Raw genomic sequence first — 17,177 nt, forward strand, 5'->3', positions numbered from 1 at the left:
GGACTGGAAGGTCTGGGGGATGAAGGATTCAGTGAGCTGGGGAATGAGACAAGAAATACTGAGGAATAAATACAGCAATAAAGGAGCTTCGGTTAGGAGCTACAGAGTGATTTTTATTGTTCAAATTATCTTGAAAACTTTTCATTTGAATCTGTTTAATAAGAGGAGGCTTACCCTAAGGAAGAGGTATTTTTTAAATGTGACTTGGGAGCTGAATTGGAAAGAACGTTGCAACAAAGATATTAAAAAGGGGATTAAACCAAACCACCGGTGGCCCATCTCTGCAGGCTCCTACAACCTGTGACACGGCTCCCAAAACCATAAAATTAAATTAAAAAGGGGGACACGGGACGTGGGATGTTAATCATGATTCATCTTCCCTTCACTGCTCATGGCTCTCAGTATTAAGCAAAAGGAGGAAGGGCTATTCTGAATGGCTCCTGGGGTAGGGAAAGAGCTCTGGTCTTAAAGCTTCACCAGGTCCCTATCCTTGTTCTGCCCCCTCCAAGCTGGATGACTCTGGGCAAGTTGCCTAACTTCTCTGAGCCCCAGCTTCCTCATCTGTAAAATGGGAATAATATTGACCATCAACAGAAAATTGAAATACAGAGCCTGGCACATATTAGGTGCTCAAGACAATGTTAGTTGCCTTCTTAAGCTTAAGGCAGAAGGAGGAAAAGACCTTGCAATGTCTTAGCTTCCTGATATCCCGTCCTTACGTCACTCAATGCTTCCTCTGATGATTGTGACGTCTGGTTTGGATCCTGGCAACCTCTGGGCCTCACTCTCCTTGCAGTGGCATTTTTATGGTTCATCTATCATTCACTTACTCATTCATTCATACACACTGCATTGCCACTGAGTGCCAGGAACTCGGCTGGGCGCTGGGGAGACAATGATGAGTAAGACATAGCCCTTGCCCTTAAGAAGCCGTGGTCAGGTGGGGGAAGAAAGACTGTCGCCACCGGCAGCGCACAATACACGCCAGATGACCACCTCATCAGAAACCCTATGCCAGAGTGGCGTTGACACATCCCACTGGGACTTTGTGTCCTCCCCTCTGGCCAACGGTCAACACAAGAGCTGGTTATAAACTGACTCTTCCCTTCTATTACCCACCTATAAAGACCCCTACCATTGGGTCCTCAGAGCTAAGGAAGGATTTATCTCTCCTGATGACCTCTTCTGCTTTCTCTTCTCAGATGATATGAGTTACAGAAACTAACTGGTATATTCCCACTTTTTGCCCCAGCTGCCTAGAGTCTCAAAGCAACACGCTGGCCTCCACTGAATACTTTTCCTTAGCTTAGCTTTTCTGGTACATAAGTCTCCTCTCCCCATACCATTCTTGATTACTGAACCCTTGCCATTTTGTCCTTGATAGTAATGATAATAGGGTGATGACGAAGATGATGAACTTGAAGTCCTTATTTTCTGCCAGGTGCTGTATGAACTTTGCACACATTCTTTCATTAACCTCCACAGTAGTCCTTCAGGCTGGTCACTAGGACTTTTTCATCTTTCAGGTGAGGAGAATGGGGCACAGAAAGTTTGAGCAACTTGGTGACAGCTAGGAAGTATACTGGGATACTCCTATATTTTATTGTTATCTGAGCCACCTTTAAACTCTTAGGAAAGGGAGGGGATATCATTGTTTATTTAAATTTTAAAAAAGGAACGTGGAAGAGGGAGGAAGGAGAAATGTTAAATGGGGTGAGCAGTGAAAAATTTACAGAATGATACACTAATTCCAGGTTTTTAAGGATGGGGAAGATTTCAGTAGACAGAGAGAGGTGGAAGAAAGGCATTCCTAGGAGTGAAATAACCTGAGCAAAGGTAAGGGAATGTGCACCTGCTTGTGGCGCATCTTGGTTTACAGAGAGTCTGGAGAAAAGCAGCCAGGTGTGCACCAAGAGATGTAGGTAGGGCCAACTGCAGAGACTCTTTCAAGACCAGGTCAGGGGGTTGAGAAGACAATGAGGAAGCCGTGGAAGATGGCTGAGCAGTGCTGTTGATGTGTTTCAGGGAGATGAAGCTGGTAAAGGGCGAAGGACATCCAAGAGGGAAAGGAACCAGGCACAGTAAGAGGAGACGATCTGAAAATGGCAGAAGAGAGACCTGCAAGGAAGCAGGGAATCAAAAACCGTCATGAAGGCAACTGACAGACGTGTAAGGAGACTGCAGGAGAGAAGGGTCAAGGGCCTTGAACCTCTATCTGCAGCACTATTTGTGCACTAATTCACTTGACAACCAGGATGGAGGGTGCATTGATGTCAATGTGATTGGGGTCATAGTAGTTGCTGAGACCCAGCCCTGGGAAGCTTAAGGGAAGGGGACACCTAAGTGTCCATGAGAAAAGCATTCCAAACCGGGGCCTGGGGTTTTCTGACATTCTAAAATGTCAAGGGATGTGAGGATGTGTTTCAGGCAAAAGGGTGTACGGTAGCTTCCCTCAGATTCTCAAAGAGGGGTTTGACCCCTCCAAGGGGAGCAAATGCTAGCCTGGAGTGAGCATTAGACTCCAAGGGTCTCCAGAACTGGCTTCTGCTCTAGGGCATCAGTCCGAGTTTCCACGTGTGAGTCTTGTCTTCATCACTCCCATCACTAGGTTTCAAGTTTTTTAAAAAATAAATTTTTTAATAAATAAAAGTGGGGATGTAGTCCAAGCAACTTTTCCAAAAAAGCAGGATTCGTCCCATTTTTCCTGAGCTGAGTCTTGAGAAGAAAGCCTCCAGAATGAGTCCTGTAAACGCAGGGAAGGACGGGAAGCTCCCTGGGATGATAGGAAACCGCATGGGGGTGGATGAGAGCGGAAAGGTGGCTCTCTTACTGTTTTAATAACTGTAGCAACAAAGGACTGGTTTGTTGGGAGAACAGTTCAAACAAGGCAGCACGTTGGGTTCCAAGTCCCAGTGGCTCTCCTGCCTGGAGGGCTGGCCGATGGGTGCAAACAGTGAAAATTTACTGGAGCAAGTGCAAAACAGCCTTCTTCCTTCACGCGACCGATAATACCTCAGAAGGCTGCCAGTCAGGAAATCATTTCTGTTTTTTAAATGCTTAAATAGATTTCCTTTCTTTCTGTAGACTCATCCTCCTACTTGGGTCTGGCTCAGGATGACCTTCCAGCTCGCCTCCCCCAGCCTCCTCCAAAGAGCCTTCCCTGAGCTCCAAGCCCAGGTCACGCGTCCCCTCGTTGTGCTCCCACAGCACTAGCACTTCTTCCCGACTTTTAACCTAATATGCGTGATCTGCCCTCCTCAAGACAGCGAAGGTCCAGGTAGGAGCTCAGAGACTGTCCCCATCTTTTTCACCACTGTATTGCTTTCACACTTTGTCAGGCATGCACAATAAATATTTGTTGAACATCATTGCTGTCACGTGGACCTGTGTCTGTCCCACCCACTAGACTGGGAGCTCTCAGAGAGATGGGCTTCTGTCCTACTTATCTCTGCATCCCTGGGACCCAGCACAGGACCTGCCACCCAGAAGGCAACTGTGAATGCTTGTCGAATGAATCCATAAATGAGGGAATGAACAAATGCCATTTCACAGTCAGGGCAATGGAGTCAACGGCAAATCCAAAACCCCCATTCTAAGGCTGTGAAGTTTTAGCAACAGGGGGATTGAATGAATAGGTAATCCTAGAATGTGAGTCAGTAAGTGGCTTTCCACAATTCTCTCAGCCCAAATTTAAGACTAAGTAAAAGATAACTGAACAAGAGTCTGGAGTTTAATTGACACTAGACAGAACTACTGATTTCTCTCCCATAGCCCATTTCTCCCCATTTCTTCCCCACCTCGACAAATGCACCACCGTCCAACCAGTGCTCAAGCCAAAAACCTCAATTCAGCTGTGATGTCACTATCTGTGTGCCCAAAACCATCTGCAGGCTCTTTTGACTCCTCTCAAAATACACGCCAAGGAACTTCCCTGGTGGTCCAGTGGCAAAGAATCCGCCTTCCAATGCACGGGACGTGGGTTCGATCACTGGTGAGGGAACTAGGATTCCATATGCTGCAGGGCAACTAAGCCCATGCACCACAACTACTGAGCTCGCGCGCCTCAACTAGAGAGTCCGCGTGCTGCAGCTAAGACCTGACGCAACCAAAAATAAATTAAATAAATAATATTTTTTTTTAAAAAAAGGAGACTTTAATGTGACATCTCCTGACTTAAAAAAAAAATGCATGCTGAATCCCCCACTTTTTCCATTTTCACTGCAATCACTCTGGTCTAGCCATCATCACCATTGTGCTCATCTGGACTATTGTAGCATCTTCCCAGAGGTCTCCCAACTTGCTCTCTCACCTGTCTAACAAACCATCTCCACACAGCAGCTGGAGACATCTTTAAAACCTAGTGAATGTGATCGTGTTACACCCCCTTCCTAAAAACCTCCAAAGGTCTCCCCTAGCATGGAGAATCAAATGTGAACTGCCTACTGTGGTCCTCCAGGCCTTCTGAGACCTTGCCTGACTGTCTCTGGTGTCACCCTGTGCCACGTCGCATCACTCACCACACCCCAGCCGCGTTGTCCCTCTCCGAGCCCACTCACATCTCAGAGTCTCTGTGGTTTCTCTCCTTTCCGCCTGGACATCCTTCCTTAGATCTTCACCTGACTGGCTCTTTCTTGGCGTCCAGGTCTCAGCTCAAATGACCGCCTCTACTCAGAGAGTCCTTCCCTGACCACCCCGTCTAAAGGAGGTCCCCCTAGTACTTTAGTCAGTTTTATTTCCATCAGAGCACTCTCTGCCAGCTGAAATTATTTGGTTTATTTTTATGTGTTTATTATTGGTTTCTTCCAACTAGAATACCAGTTCTTTTCCCATTCTACAGTGATCATATTCTTTTATTTACTTATTTTCTGTTTCTCTCCCCTACTTGAATGTAAGCTCTAGGAAGGCAGGATCTCATCTGGTTTACAGCTCTATCCCACTAGCTCTTAGCACAGAGCCAGGCACATAGTAGATGCTTAATAAATACTTGTTGAATGAATAAGTGAATGAATGAATGAATGGACTCAAAATGTGTCCATAGGCTGAAGTTGGCTTGTGGAGAAAAGTGAATGTGGTGTTAACTGCCAGTAACAGGAATACAGAGTATAGATGGGGAGTATCCAACCTGCTTGGATTGGATCACACCTGGATTACTGTACTTGGTTCCAGTTGCTGCACTGCCCCAGGGACCAGCAGTGTGGGCAAGAAACTGACCAAGTTGGTACATGAAGGGAAACTTAGAAAAACAGAGATATTCAGCTTGTGAAAACAAGAAATCCTAGGAGGAGTGTTGTTGCCATCTTTTAATATCTAAAGGGTTATTGAGAGGAAGGCGGGGATAGATTTGGTTTGGAGCCCTAAGGGCAGACTCCAGATCAATGGGTCTTAGTTTGATAGAGACAGATTTCAGCACAGGAAGAAAATGGTTTTTTGACAGTCAGGGTTCATAGCCAAGGAAGGAGCTACCTTAGGAAGTGGTGAGCTCTGCATCTAAGAAAGCGTACAAGTGGATAACCACTTGGCAAGGATGTCGGGGAAGGGATTCAAGCAGCAGAAGATAGCCTTCAAGATCCCTTTCAAACTTGAAATGTCTGGGTTTCTATGACATATGGGGACAAAGTAAAAAAAAAAAAAAAATCTGGCTAACAAGAGTTCTAGAGCTTACTTATCTACCTGCCCTGATAGCAGTTAGCATCTCCAAAACCCAAACTGGGTTTACAAAATTAAACAGTAGGCAGATTAGCTGAGAGGTTATCTTGTGGGCCTGAAGCCATCCACAAATATGCTGGACAGCTCCTCGGATTTGAAATCTGTTATCTATGTGTGATCACTCAGACCATGGGACTGCCGAATATTTTGAGTCTTCAAAAAGATGCCTTCATTTCTAGGAGAAGGCAGCTAACTCTATCACGTAGTGGCTAAGATGGTCCTGGGTTTGTTTCCTGAAACTCCACCACTTCCTAACTGTAGGACCTCGGACAGAGAAATGAACCCCACCAAACCTGTTACCTCACCTGTAAAAAGGATCTGATTGAAAAATAGGGGAGGGAGGAATTGAAACCAGAATGGCCCAAAGTCAATAATTAATGAAGCTGATTGACAGACATTCATTATACTATTTTATGTGTTTGAACATTTGCATAACAAACAGTAAAAAGAGGGGGAGTTTAAGATAGTACCCACTTCATGTAATAATTGTAGGGCTTAAGGAAATCATCATCATCATTATTACAAGGAATTTTTACAAATCCTAGTTATTACCGGGAATGTTTAACTATCCCATTTAATCGTCCCAACAACCCGATGAAATGCATAGTAATCATCTCCACTTGGCGGATGAGGAAACTGAAGCTCACGTTAATTAAACAAGTCCCACAGCTGGCCCAGGGCTGAAATGCGATGTGCAACCAGAGTTATCTGATTCCACCATTGCAGCTGCCTTTATTTCAAGAACAGCTCACTGTGCTCTGCTTGGTTGATATCTGCACGATTATGATATCGTTTATTCATCTAAGGCAATGGTTTCCTAGCTCTTTTCTCACAGCAGAACCCTTTTTTCAAATGCAGCCTTTACTCAGAACTTCAGTAAGTAAAAACCCATAAAAGCCGAACAGCTCTGGCTGATGTGGGGATCGGGACCCAGCAACCAGGACACTTGACTCCAGGTTGCCCCTGAAGCACCCTAAGGTCTGTGAGCATCATGTGAAAACCCCAGATTGAAGGCAACAAAAACAGCAACCAAAACCCCTGAACCCTGAGAATTGCATTTAGGGACAGTCTCACTGGAATAACGTAGCTTTCAGTTTCCTGTCCCCATTGTATTCGATCCTCATTATCAACTCTGAGATGGACAAGGCAGGGCATATCATCCTCCATTTGCAGATGAGAAAATTAAGGCCAAATGGAGTTAAGCGACTGGCCAAAGGTGTGCCAGTTCAGTTTTCGGCCAAGTGCAGACTGGAAGTAGAGTCTGTTTCCATTAACTCCGTGTGACCTGGCAGAGAGGGTGCAATCTACTGGAAATTGCCACTGACCCTTGGTCCACAAAGCGGCCAATCAGCTCCTTGGCCATTGAGAGCTGAGCAGAGCCCCACAGGCCCCCTCCAAGGCCCTGTTCCAGAGCAGATGGCAGTGGGCAGCGGAGAGGGTCTCAGTGCCAGCGGAGGGCAGGACAGCAGGATTTTGGCTGTAGACAGGCCATTCCCATCCCAGCCGTGCACTGCTGAGCAGGGGGCAGGGGAGGCAATAACAGCCAAAGTGCCTTTCGCCTTCATGTGTAGCAAGTAAATAAGCCCAAAAAGGGTCAGCATGGAGTGCAGAACTGGGGAGCAGTTACGCTTTGCCTTTCTTAGCTCTTGCATAGAAATCCCTGAAACCAGACTCAGCTCATAATTGCCTGCAGGGTTGCCCCACTCCAGAGCATCTCTGAGCTGAGCTGGAGCATGTGTTGGAAGAGGCAACACTTAATTATCACTTAGTCTTTAATTAGCACTTAATTATTAACACTTAATCCATCTGTAAAATGGGGACGCGAATACCTGCCTCATAGGGACTCTGGGAGGATTAATTAATGTTTGCAGCCCACTTTGAAGATGCAAAGCAGTAAACAAGCGCTCAAGGGTGGCATTAGTAACTCGCTGGATTTACTCGCTTTTCCTAACGAGGTCCTTTCTTCTTCTCTGTTCCTCAGTCTCCTTTCTAATATCCGTCCCCAACAACATCTACCCAACTTTGCCCTGGGGGAGAAACTTTTAGCTCTGTGTTTCCCAGACACAGGATTTCCCATCCAGGAAATGGGCTATTTACAGCCATCTTCCTGCACTTTAATTTTCTGTTATGTCCTCTGAATATGTCAGTGCCTTCCCAGTAAATATTTTGATGTGCGCTCTCGCAGCGGCTTCTATGCAGGCTGAATGGGACAGCTGCTCCCTGTATTAGGGAATCCCAGATGTGGTTTAAAACCATCAGACTCATCTGTGCCAATGCCTAGCCTTTGAGGGCGGCGGGGGAGAAGGATCTTCTAGTTGCCTCTGGGGAAAGACACGGACTTCTAGCCTCCAGCCCTGGCTAGGGCGGTTTTTCAAGGTCCTCAGATCTACCTTGGAGTTGCCAATGCTTTTAGACGAGAAATGTCCCCTGAGTGGGCTGGTACAGAGGCAGCAGAAATACAGCCCTGGTCTGGCCCTTCACTCAGGTAACTTCAGCATCCCAGTCAACGCTCTATTGAACAGAGGACCATGGTGGGTGGAGGAAAAGTACACAGCCTTTAGGGTTTAACCAGACTGAACAACAGGTCAAAACACTCCCCCAGAGGGTTAGACCTCATCTCCTCCCCCCTCCCTTGGGTCACGTAAGGGGACACTCACTCTTCTTGGAAGCTGAGGCCATTGTCTCTTGGGGTGCCAGCCATGGGGGCAGAGAGCTGCTCCTTGGAGGTCCTGGGCTGCAAGGCCTCGGGCAGGGCCTGAACTCTCTTCCAGATTTCATGGCAAGTCTTGTCTAAGCTGTCTTGGGGTGTGTCCTGGTGGATCCAGATGTACCTGGGGAACGGGCCCAGGGCGGAGGGGCGCTTGGCCACCAGGGCTGAGGACAAAGCCAGACCATTCCCGCTGGCCATCCTCTTCCTCTCTTTTCAGAAGCCCCTTTGTCCACCCAGGGCTCGAAGACGGGGGACCGTCTACCACCACCCCTCATTCACCAGAAAGGGAGATGAGGATGGGGCAGCAGGAGGTCAGTTCTGTGTAGCTGCTGGTCCAGCAAGGTGACTGTGTTCAGAGGCCTTCGATTTGTGTGTAAGTGATGGATGGAGGACAGCTTTCTTTTGGGGAGGGGGTACTTATTTTGATTTGTTTTTATTTGCTCTTTCTTGACTTTTGCCCCCCATCCCCTTCTCCCTTAGAAGAAAATATTTAAAAGTCAATAAAATACAGTAGTTTAGTAACCGTGGAATCCCCCTGAGCTCAGGAGCCAGGTCCCTGGGCAGGCAGAATGACATCTGGGAACAGCTGGAAGGGGAGGGCTGGCTCTCCCCACAGTCCCTGGCACTCTCCCGTTGCCACCGGCCCCTGACTCCTGGCAGCGCCCGGGGCTCAGCTCATCATCACTGGCTAAGCCTGGGGGATGACCTGGTGAGGGCCTGGCACACTGCTAGGCACCGGGATCCGGGATCCCGCCATCGGTTTCTCACTGGGCCTTCCCAGGGACCCTGCGCCCACCGAGGGCCAACGGCCCCCGCCCGGCCGAGCCCCGCCTTGCTCGCCCCAACGCCCCCTCCAGTCCCCCTCTCCTGGCCGCTCCACTGCCCACAGGAACAGTCTCGAGTGCCCAGCGCCCGTCCCGGCGCCCCCAGCAGACACCTGCCACGGTCCCTTCCCTGGGCTGCGGGGTGGACTGGGGAAGGGTCCCAAAGCCTTAAAAGGGTGCTGTCTCCGCGGGGGGCTGGGGCCGATTTGCAGTGCCGGTGGCTCCCACCCCCTTCCCATCCAGCGCTGGAATTCCTCGCTGGGTTTGAAACTCAACGGCTCGGTGCGCGGGGCGCCCTGCGTTCGTTCTGTGCCCCAGGCCCTCCGGTGGGGTGGGGGCGGGGGCCAGAGGACCCCAGAGCGTTTTCCCCCATTAGAGGTCAAGGGCACCTTGCCCCGGCTCGCCCCGCCGCGGGCTCCTCAGTACCCACCTGGACGCCTGCCGGTCCCTGCCCGGGGATCACTGATTTCACCCCTAACTGCCCTTTGACCAGGCGCTTACCATGTGCCAAGCGCTCGGCCTTGAATTTAGTACCGTTATGTATTACTGTTCTACATTTGAGGAAACCGAGTCTCAAAGTCCTAGAGGGGTGTGTCCAAGGCCCACTAGGAAGCGGGGAGCTGGGGTTCAAACCCAGGCACCCCAGGCTACTGATACAGACTGGTTTCTCCAGCGCTGGGCTCAGCGGTCCCCAGGGTGGGCGGAGGTGCAGAGAGAAGGTCTAAGCTAACTGTTTGCTGCTCAGTGGGCTCCGCCCCACACTAGAGGGGCTTCCTTAAACTCGGAACCAACATGGGACCTCCGTCTGCCCGGGGCTTTCTAGCCCCAGGAGTCAATGGTTGTTCCTCCAATGTTTCCCCAGTAAAGGATGAGCAAGAGGACGGACGGGAAAGAAGAAGCCTGGACGCGAATAGACGAGATGGCAGCCTGTACATGTAGGGTTGAATCCTGACACTGCCCTTACTAGCTGTGTGACCCTAACAACTGGCTTCGCTTCTCCCATCCTTCATTCATTCCCCAGATACTGATGAGTATCTGTGCTGGTGAGTTGCGGGACAGTGAGAAAGCATGAAGGTGAACGAAACTGGCATGGTCCCTGTTCTCATGGACCCTATATTCTCTCGTGGAGGGAGATAGATCGCCAACTAGCAGAGCAAGTAAGTAGTAATTACAGATGAAATAAGGGCTCTGATGGAAACTAACCAACAAAGTGAGGCAATGGGGAGAGAAGAGGAGTCAGCATCAGATGACCATGCAGGCAGGCCACTTAGGGTAGGTAAGGTAACATTGGAGATGAAGCAGAAGGATGAGAGGGGTCCTTTTTAGTAAAATGGTGTTAAAAATTATTAGGAAGATCACATTTCCGGTACATAGTAGGCACTTCATAAATCTGTGTTGGATGAATTCATGGCATACTGTACGGAGTGCCTGGCATACCATAGGTGCCCCATACACAACCTTGCTCTTTACAGAGGGCCTGAGTTCCTGGAAATGTTGACTCTAAATTTTGAAATCCGAGCTTGATTCCCCTTTGATTTTCATTATAAAATTGAAGATGTGTTCCTTTGGGGAAAATTCTGAGGACCTAGACTGAATAAAATTATAGTTAAGAATGTAGAAAACCTTTTAAGATAGTGCATTTAAAGGCAAAGTGATCACTTCTGATGAAATATTAATAGTTCTGAAAATGTCACTCAGTGTTTGTGCTGCTTGGCATTTGGTTGGCTAACACCTATGCTTAGAGCAGAACACCGATGACCCTGTGCTGCCCAGGCCACAGGATTCTGGAAAGTTAGCCAGCTCACTCATTCCTTCTGTTCTTTCTCCCCTTCGGCAGGAGACTAGGCAACAGGGGCCAAGGATTGCAAAACAAAACAAAAGAAAACACGAAATACACCAGGGATAGAGAACAAAGACAGGGGTGTGTTTCTTAGAACACAGAGCTGAGGTATCTAGAAGAGTCTGCAAAAAACTTAAGTGGCAAACAGTATAGAGGTGTTTCAGAAAACTAAAAGTAGAACTACCATATGACCCAGCAATTCCACTCCTGGATATATATCCAAAAACACAAAAACACTAATTCAAAAAGATACATGCACCCTAATGTTCATAGCAGTATTATTTACAATTGCCAAGATATGGAAGCATCCTAGGTGTCCATCAACAGATGAATGGATAAAGAAGATATATATATATATATATATATATATATATATATATATATATATATACAGTGGAATACTACTCAGCCATAAAAAAGAATGAAATTTTGCCATTTGCAGTAACATGGATGGACTTGGAAGGCATTTTGCTAAGTGAAATAAGTCAGACAGAGAAAGAAAAATACTGTATGATATCTCTTATATGTGGAATCTAAAAAGCACAAATACAATGAACTACTGAATATAACAAAAAAAGAAGCAAACTCAAAGATATAGAGAACAAACTAGTGGTTACCGTGGGGAGATGGAAGGGGGGAGGGGCATTATAGAGGTAGAGGATTAAGAGATACCAACTATTAGGTATAAAATAAGCTATAATGGTCTATTATACAACACAGTGAATATAGCAAATACTTTATAATAACTATAAATGTAGTATAACTTTTAAAAATTGGGAATCACTATATTGTACACTTGTAACTTATATAATATTATACATCAACTATGCTTTAATGAAAAAATACTTAAGTGGAGTACTTAGAGCCAGTATAAGCAAACCACATCTAATCTGGTAGCCACTAGCCACATGTGGCTGTTTTAATTTTAATGTAAGTAATATTAAAATTTCAGTTCCTTAGTTGCATTAGCCACATTTCAAGAACCACGTGTGGCTTGCGGCTACCATTATGGACAGCACAGAGAACACTTTCATTATTGAAAAACACATAGACTCTAGAACCAGACTACCTGGGTTCAAATTCTGAGTTCATGTTTCCTGGCAATGTATCCTTAGGCAAGTTACTCTATGCCTTGGTGTATTCGCTTTCTAGAGCTGCCACAACCAAGTACCACAGACTGGGTGGCTTACTCAACAGAAATTTATTTCCTCACAGTTCTGGAGGCTACAAGTCCAAGATCAAGGTGTTGGCAGGGTTGGTTCCTCCTGAGGTTCTCTTGTCGGCTTGTGTACGGCTATCTTCTCCCTGTGTCTTCATATGGTCTTTGCTCTGTGCATGTCTATGTCCTGATCTCCTCTTCTTATAAGAACACCAGTCATGTTGGGTTAGGACTCACCCTAAAGACCCGATTTTTACCTTAACCACTCTTTAAATGTCCTATCTCCAAATAGTACCTCACATTCTGAGGCACTAGGGGTTAAGACTTCAACATCTGAATTTGGAGGGACACCATGCAGCTCATAACACTTGGTCTCCTCATCTGTAAAATGGGATGACAATAAAGAATATCTATTTTGTAGAATTATTGTAAATGCCCTATTACTACTTAATTATTTAACAAACGGAAAACCCCTAAAACAACACCCGGCACACAAGAGACACCTAAAAGTGCTGTATACTAGTTTCCTTGTTGATTACATTGAAGTGCATGCCACTGGAGTTTCTCAATAACAGCTTCTGTGCTATGCGTAGGGAGGGAGAACTTTAGCTGTACTGGGGAAATTTGCTTTGTGATGGAGGAATGGACTCAAATCATCAACTAAGCCTTTCTAGGCTTTGTCCGTTTTTTAGCACCAACCATGGCCAAAATTGTGCAAGGCACAGGGCTAGGAGATGAATAACACCTCTAGCCTACACATTGTCACAGGAAGGGAGCAAAGCATTCCAGAAGTGCCTGCTACACAGCAGGTGTGGGGAAAACTGATATACTCTGTGCCCAGCATGTGAAATGGTGTCCAGGACCATTGACTCCTTCGCTTCAAGCTCTAAACTAGGCAGGAACCAGGTTTCACTATTCTACCTTCAGCACCTTGAACAGTGGGTTCAACTTGTGAACCCCTATTACCCTGAGCAGGTTGTTTCACCTCTTTATGCCTCAGTTTGCTCATCTGTGAAATAGGGATAATAAAACACTGACCTCATAGAGTTGTTTTGCGGCAACTGAGATAATACACGAGCTGTGCTTAGAATAGTGAGTCTGGTATATGCATCGTACCCAATGAATGTTAGCTCTCATTATTTATGATTCTGGGATTCTTGCTTTTCTATTTGAAACCAGGAAAGACTCAGGAGGAGACAACTCTCCCTACCTATTCTCCAGCCGAAGCCTCTCCTCACGTGGCTTCCATCACAGACACAAACACGGCTAGGACGGAGAACTCAGAAAGGTGGGCACGGCCTGCGTTCTTTGGGGATTCACAGCTTACTCGCGGAGGCCCTGTCCATCCTCTAACATAGTTTCAACACCCAGCTCTCACCATAAATATCTCTTTTTAAATGTAAAGGAAAATTGAAAGGTTTTTTTTGCCATTTTGCTTTTGCAAATTTTTGGCCATGAATAATTTATTTAATTTATGTTCAGCTATGATTTCTCACCAATCTTGGTGCCTACCTGGGAGATCTTGTGCAGTAAGAAAACTCCAACCTACCAATTGTTATCAGATGTAATGAAATTCTTATGACTACTAAATTCAACAGTTAATGAAGTTGACATAATGGTACATTTAGCATTTAATTAAATATTTACTGATTTCAATGTTGCAGTTTTCTTCTTTGTATTGTGGAACTAATAATAATAACATTTTCAGGCCTCAGACTTTTTGTAGGACCCTGAAAAGGACAGTGACATGATGCCTAAAGCGCCATGTTGCCTAGAGTGGATTGTGCCTAAAGGGTCAAACCGCCCAGAGGGGGCCCCATGCATAGGGAGAATGCAGGCAGGCTTCTTAAGGGACAAACCCCAGAACAGGAGGAAGAGAGGAGGGTGCAGCCATCTGTCACGTGAATGGGCCTCCCCTGGACGTTGTCCCAGGAACTGAACCTGACTTCAGATCAGCCAGCCCTGGGAATTCCCTGGCGGTCCAGTGGTTAGGATTCTGGGCTTTCAGTGCCGGGGGCCTGGGTTCGATACCTGGTTGGGGAACTAAGATCCTGGAAGCCAAGCATCGAGGCCAAAAAAGAAAAAACAAAACAAAAACTAGAGTAGCCAGCCCTTTCCAGGACTTTGGAAAGGACACCAGAGGATTCTAGAAGCAAAGCTGTGGCTCTGGGATTCCTCTTTCCTGGCAGCACCATCGTCAATCCCTACCGTTTCCACAGGGCATTTCATCCCTTATTATTGCCTCCAATCCTTGCCCATTTGTGAGGAGATTGTTAAGAGCTTGGGCGGTGGCAGCAGACACACTTGAATTTGAATTCCTGCTCTGCTACTTACTGAAGGGTGGCTTTGCACATGCTCAACTTCTCTGGCATTTCATCATCTGCAAAGGGATGGAAACACTAGACAGGTATGGAGGGGGAGTTTCAAAGAAGGACATCTATGAACGTTCTCAGCACAGTGCCTGGTGCACGGTGTGCCCTCCATAAGAGATACCGATTCTTGTTGTTGCTATTAGCTATTAATGTAAAAATGGGGCCCGATGAGATCTCCATTTAAAGTTAGGGTAAAGGAAAGCCATAGTTGGTGGAGGAAAAGAATATGACTTGTCAGCGGTGGCCCAGTAAGGTGGCACCAGATTTGGAAAGCAGTTGGTCTTCCGCTTCTGCTTTGGCCTTCCTGCCAGTCCCCTGTCGTGATAGGAGCCCCAGGAATCCCTGGAGAGGCTCTGTACGGGGTCCCTCTCAACTAGAAGCTTGGTGTTCTGTCCTTCCTTCCCTAACTTCCAGGCCTGGACGTTGGTCACCCGTATGCATTTATTTAAGATTTATACTAGAGATGATCTGAGGCAGCTTTCAGATTAAAAAGTAAACATTACAGCATCGAAGGATAAAGCAAGAACTGACTCCTGGGGCTTCCCTGGTGGCGCAGTGGTTGAGAATCTGCCTGCTAATGCAGGGGACACGGGTTCGAGCCCTGGTCTGGGAGGATCCCACATGCTGCGGAGCAACTAGGCCCGTGAGCCACAACTACTGAGCCTGCGCGTCTGGAGCCTGTGCTCCGCAACAAGAGAGGCCGCGATAGTGAGAGGCCCACGCACCGCGATGAAGAGTGGCCCCCGCTTGCCACAACTAGAGGAAGCCCTCGCACAGAAACGAAGATCCAACACAGCAAAAATAAATAAATTAATTAATAAACTCCTACCCCCAACATCTAAAAAAAAAAAAAGAACTGACTCCATCTAAAGAAAGCAGAAAGAGTTGCTGCTTTCAGGTCCCTGAATTGGTCAGGATGCAATGAGGTAATAAGGTAACAAAACTGGGTATCCCTATTTGTCAGCTAAAGCAAAAACAGAAACACGTCGGAAGGCAGAGTTTTTATTTTCTGACAGCAGAAAATACACATCTTCATCTGCAGAAACAAAATGTTTCCTGGAAATAACCCCAAGTGTGAATTTATCATGAGTCCTTGTATAAAGGACACTGAGTGACATAGTGGGCAATATATTCAATTCTGTTTTCATAAAGACAGAAATGCCATTAAGTTGGTCAGTTTCTCACATCAGGGTTCTCTGAAGACAGAGAGCATAACATTAAATCATAACCCAGAGAAGGCATTTCTTTAAGGAATTCAGATAATGGAGTCTAGGAGAGACACCTTTGGGTCCATTCCACAAACATTACCGAGCACCTACTCAACCATCCATCCATCCATCCATCCAGCAAACGTCTACTGAAGGCCCACCGTGACCAGGCACTCTGAATGGCACTGGTGAAGATTGCTTGTAAGAGCTGATGGCTGGACTGAGTTTTGAAGGACACAGAAGGAGGGGAGAGCGTTCCAGGCTGAGGGAGCAGCGTGCACAAAGGCCCAGAGGGAAGGAAGAGAGAGAGCACGGCTCATTTCAGGAGCGCAGGGGCCTCAGAATGGCTGGAGCGAGCGTGGTGGGTGGACAGGAGGGAGACAGGAGGCACAGGAGAGAGGGGCAGCCAGGGGCAGGAAGGGAGGGTCTAGCAGAGAACTTGGATTTCACCCTGTAGGCCATGGAGAAACATCCGGGGAAGGCAGGGAAGCTGTGAAATCAGGTTAGTGTTTTAAAAGAAAAGCGGCACAAAGGAAGACATGTTGGATGGGACAAGAGCGGGGTTGGGGGACCCTGTTATGCGGCTGCTGTCAGAAACCCACAAGAGAGATGTGGAGACCTGGCTAGGACCTGGGAGACGCTAAGGAGGCAGAATTTAGAGGACTTGGGAGCTGCCTGGATGTGGGGGCTGAGTGAGAGGGGAGGCCAGAATGATCCCCCAGGTTTCTGGCTCAGGAACTGGGTGGACGTGGAAGCTGGTTCCTGAGATGGGGGACCGAGCAGAGGGGCAGGTTGTGGTGCAAGATCAGAAGTAGGTGAGTTCAGTTGTGAGCAGGCTGGGGCAGAGCATCGTGCAGGACATCTAAGAGCAGAGGATGCCAGAGGTCGCCAGACACTCAGGCGACCTCCAGAAGATTCTGCCGTAGGGAACTCCCAGTCCACTGCGGGGGCAGCAAAAGAGAAAGCTGTCAGTTACAGAGAGACTGGGGAGTCGCAGAGCAGAGGGACGGTGCCCCTCCTGCCTGCCCTCCAGCACCCTGGACCGCTGTGAGCACTGCAGGTTCTTCTTGCTGGGTCTACCTCCCTGCATTTGTCCACTCTGCTTTCTCCCTGGAAGGTACCACTTCTTACCTGCCCCTCTCCCCAGGCTGAGCTAGAAGCCCTTCTCATTTCCGTAACATCCTGTAATTCTCCCAGGGTCATTATGCTCTGCTGTTTAACTCTTTTCCCAATAAACTATCCATAGGCTGAAGGCGAGGACCAATGGTCATGTCTTATTCTTCTTTATATCTGTTTCCTCAGCACCTAGCACAGAGCCTGGTGTGCAGATTAATGTTTGTGGCTGCACAAATAAAAGA

General features: G+C 47.3%; 1 protein-coding gene across 1 annotated transcript in view; it reads right to left on the reverse strand.

Annotated features, from left to right (window-relative positions):
• The window catches only part of C1H1orf94 (chromosome 1 C1orf94 homolog), a 36,806-nt gene extending 27,528 nt beyond the window's left edge, over positions 1-9,278 (reverse strand). The window contains exon 1 of the mRNA XM_073790876.1: positions 8,364-9,278. Coding sequence (XP_073646977.1) covers positions 8,364-8,614 — 251 coding nt within the window. The 5' untranslated portion in view covers positions 8,615-9,278. The remainder of the gene's footprint in view (positions 1-8,363) is intronic.
• Between the last annotated feature and the right edge of the window lie 7,899 nt (positions 9,279-17,177).

The sequence above is a fragment of the Tursiops truncatus genome, chromosome 1 (assembly GCF_011762595.2).
Source record: "Tursiops truncatus isolate mTurTru1 chromosome 1, mTurTru1.mat.Y, whole genome shotgun sequence".
In the NCBI taxonomy this organism is placed as follows: Eukaryota; Metazoa; Chordata; class Mammalia; order Artiodactyla; family Delphinidae; genus Tursiops; species Tursiops truncatus.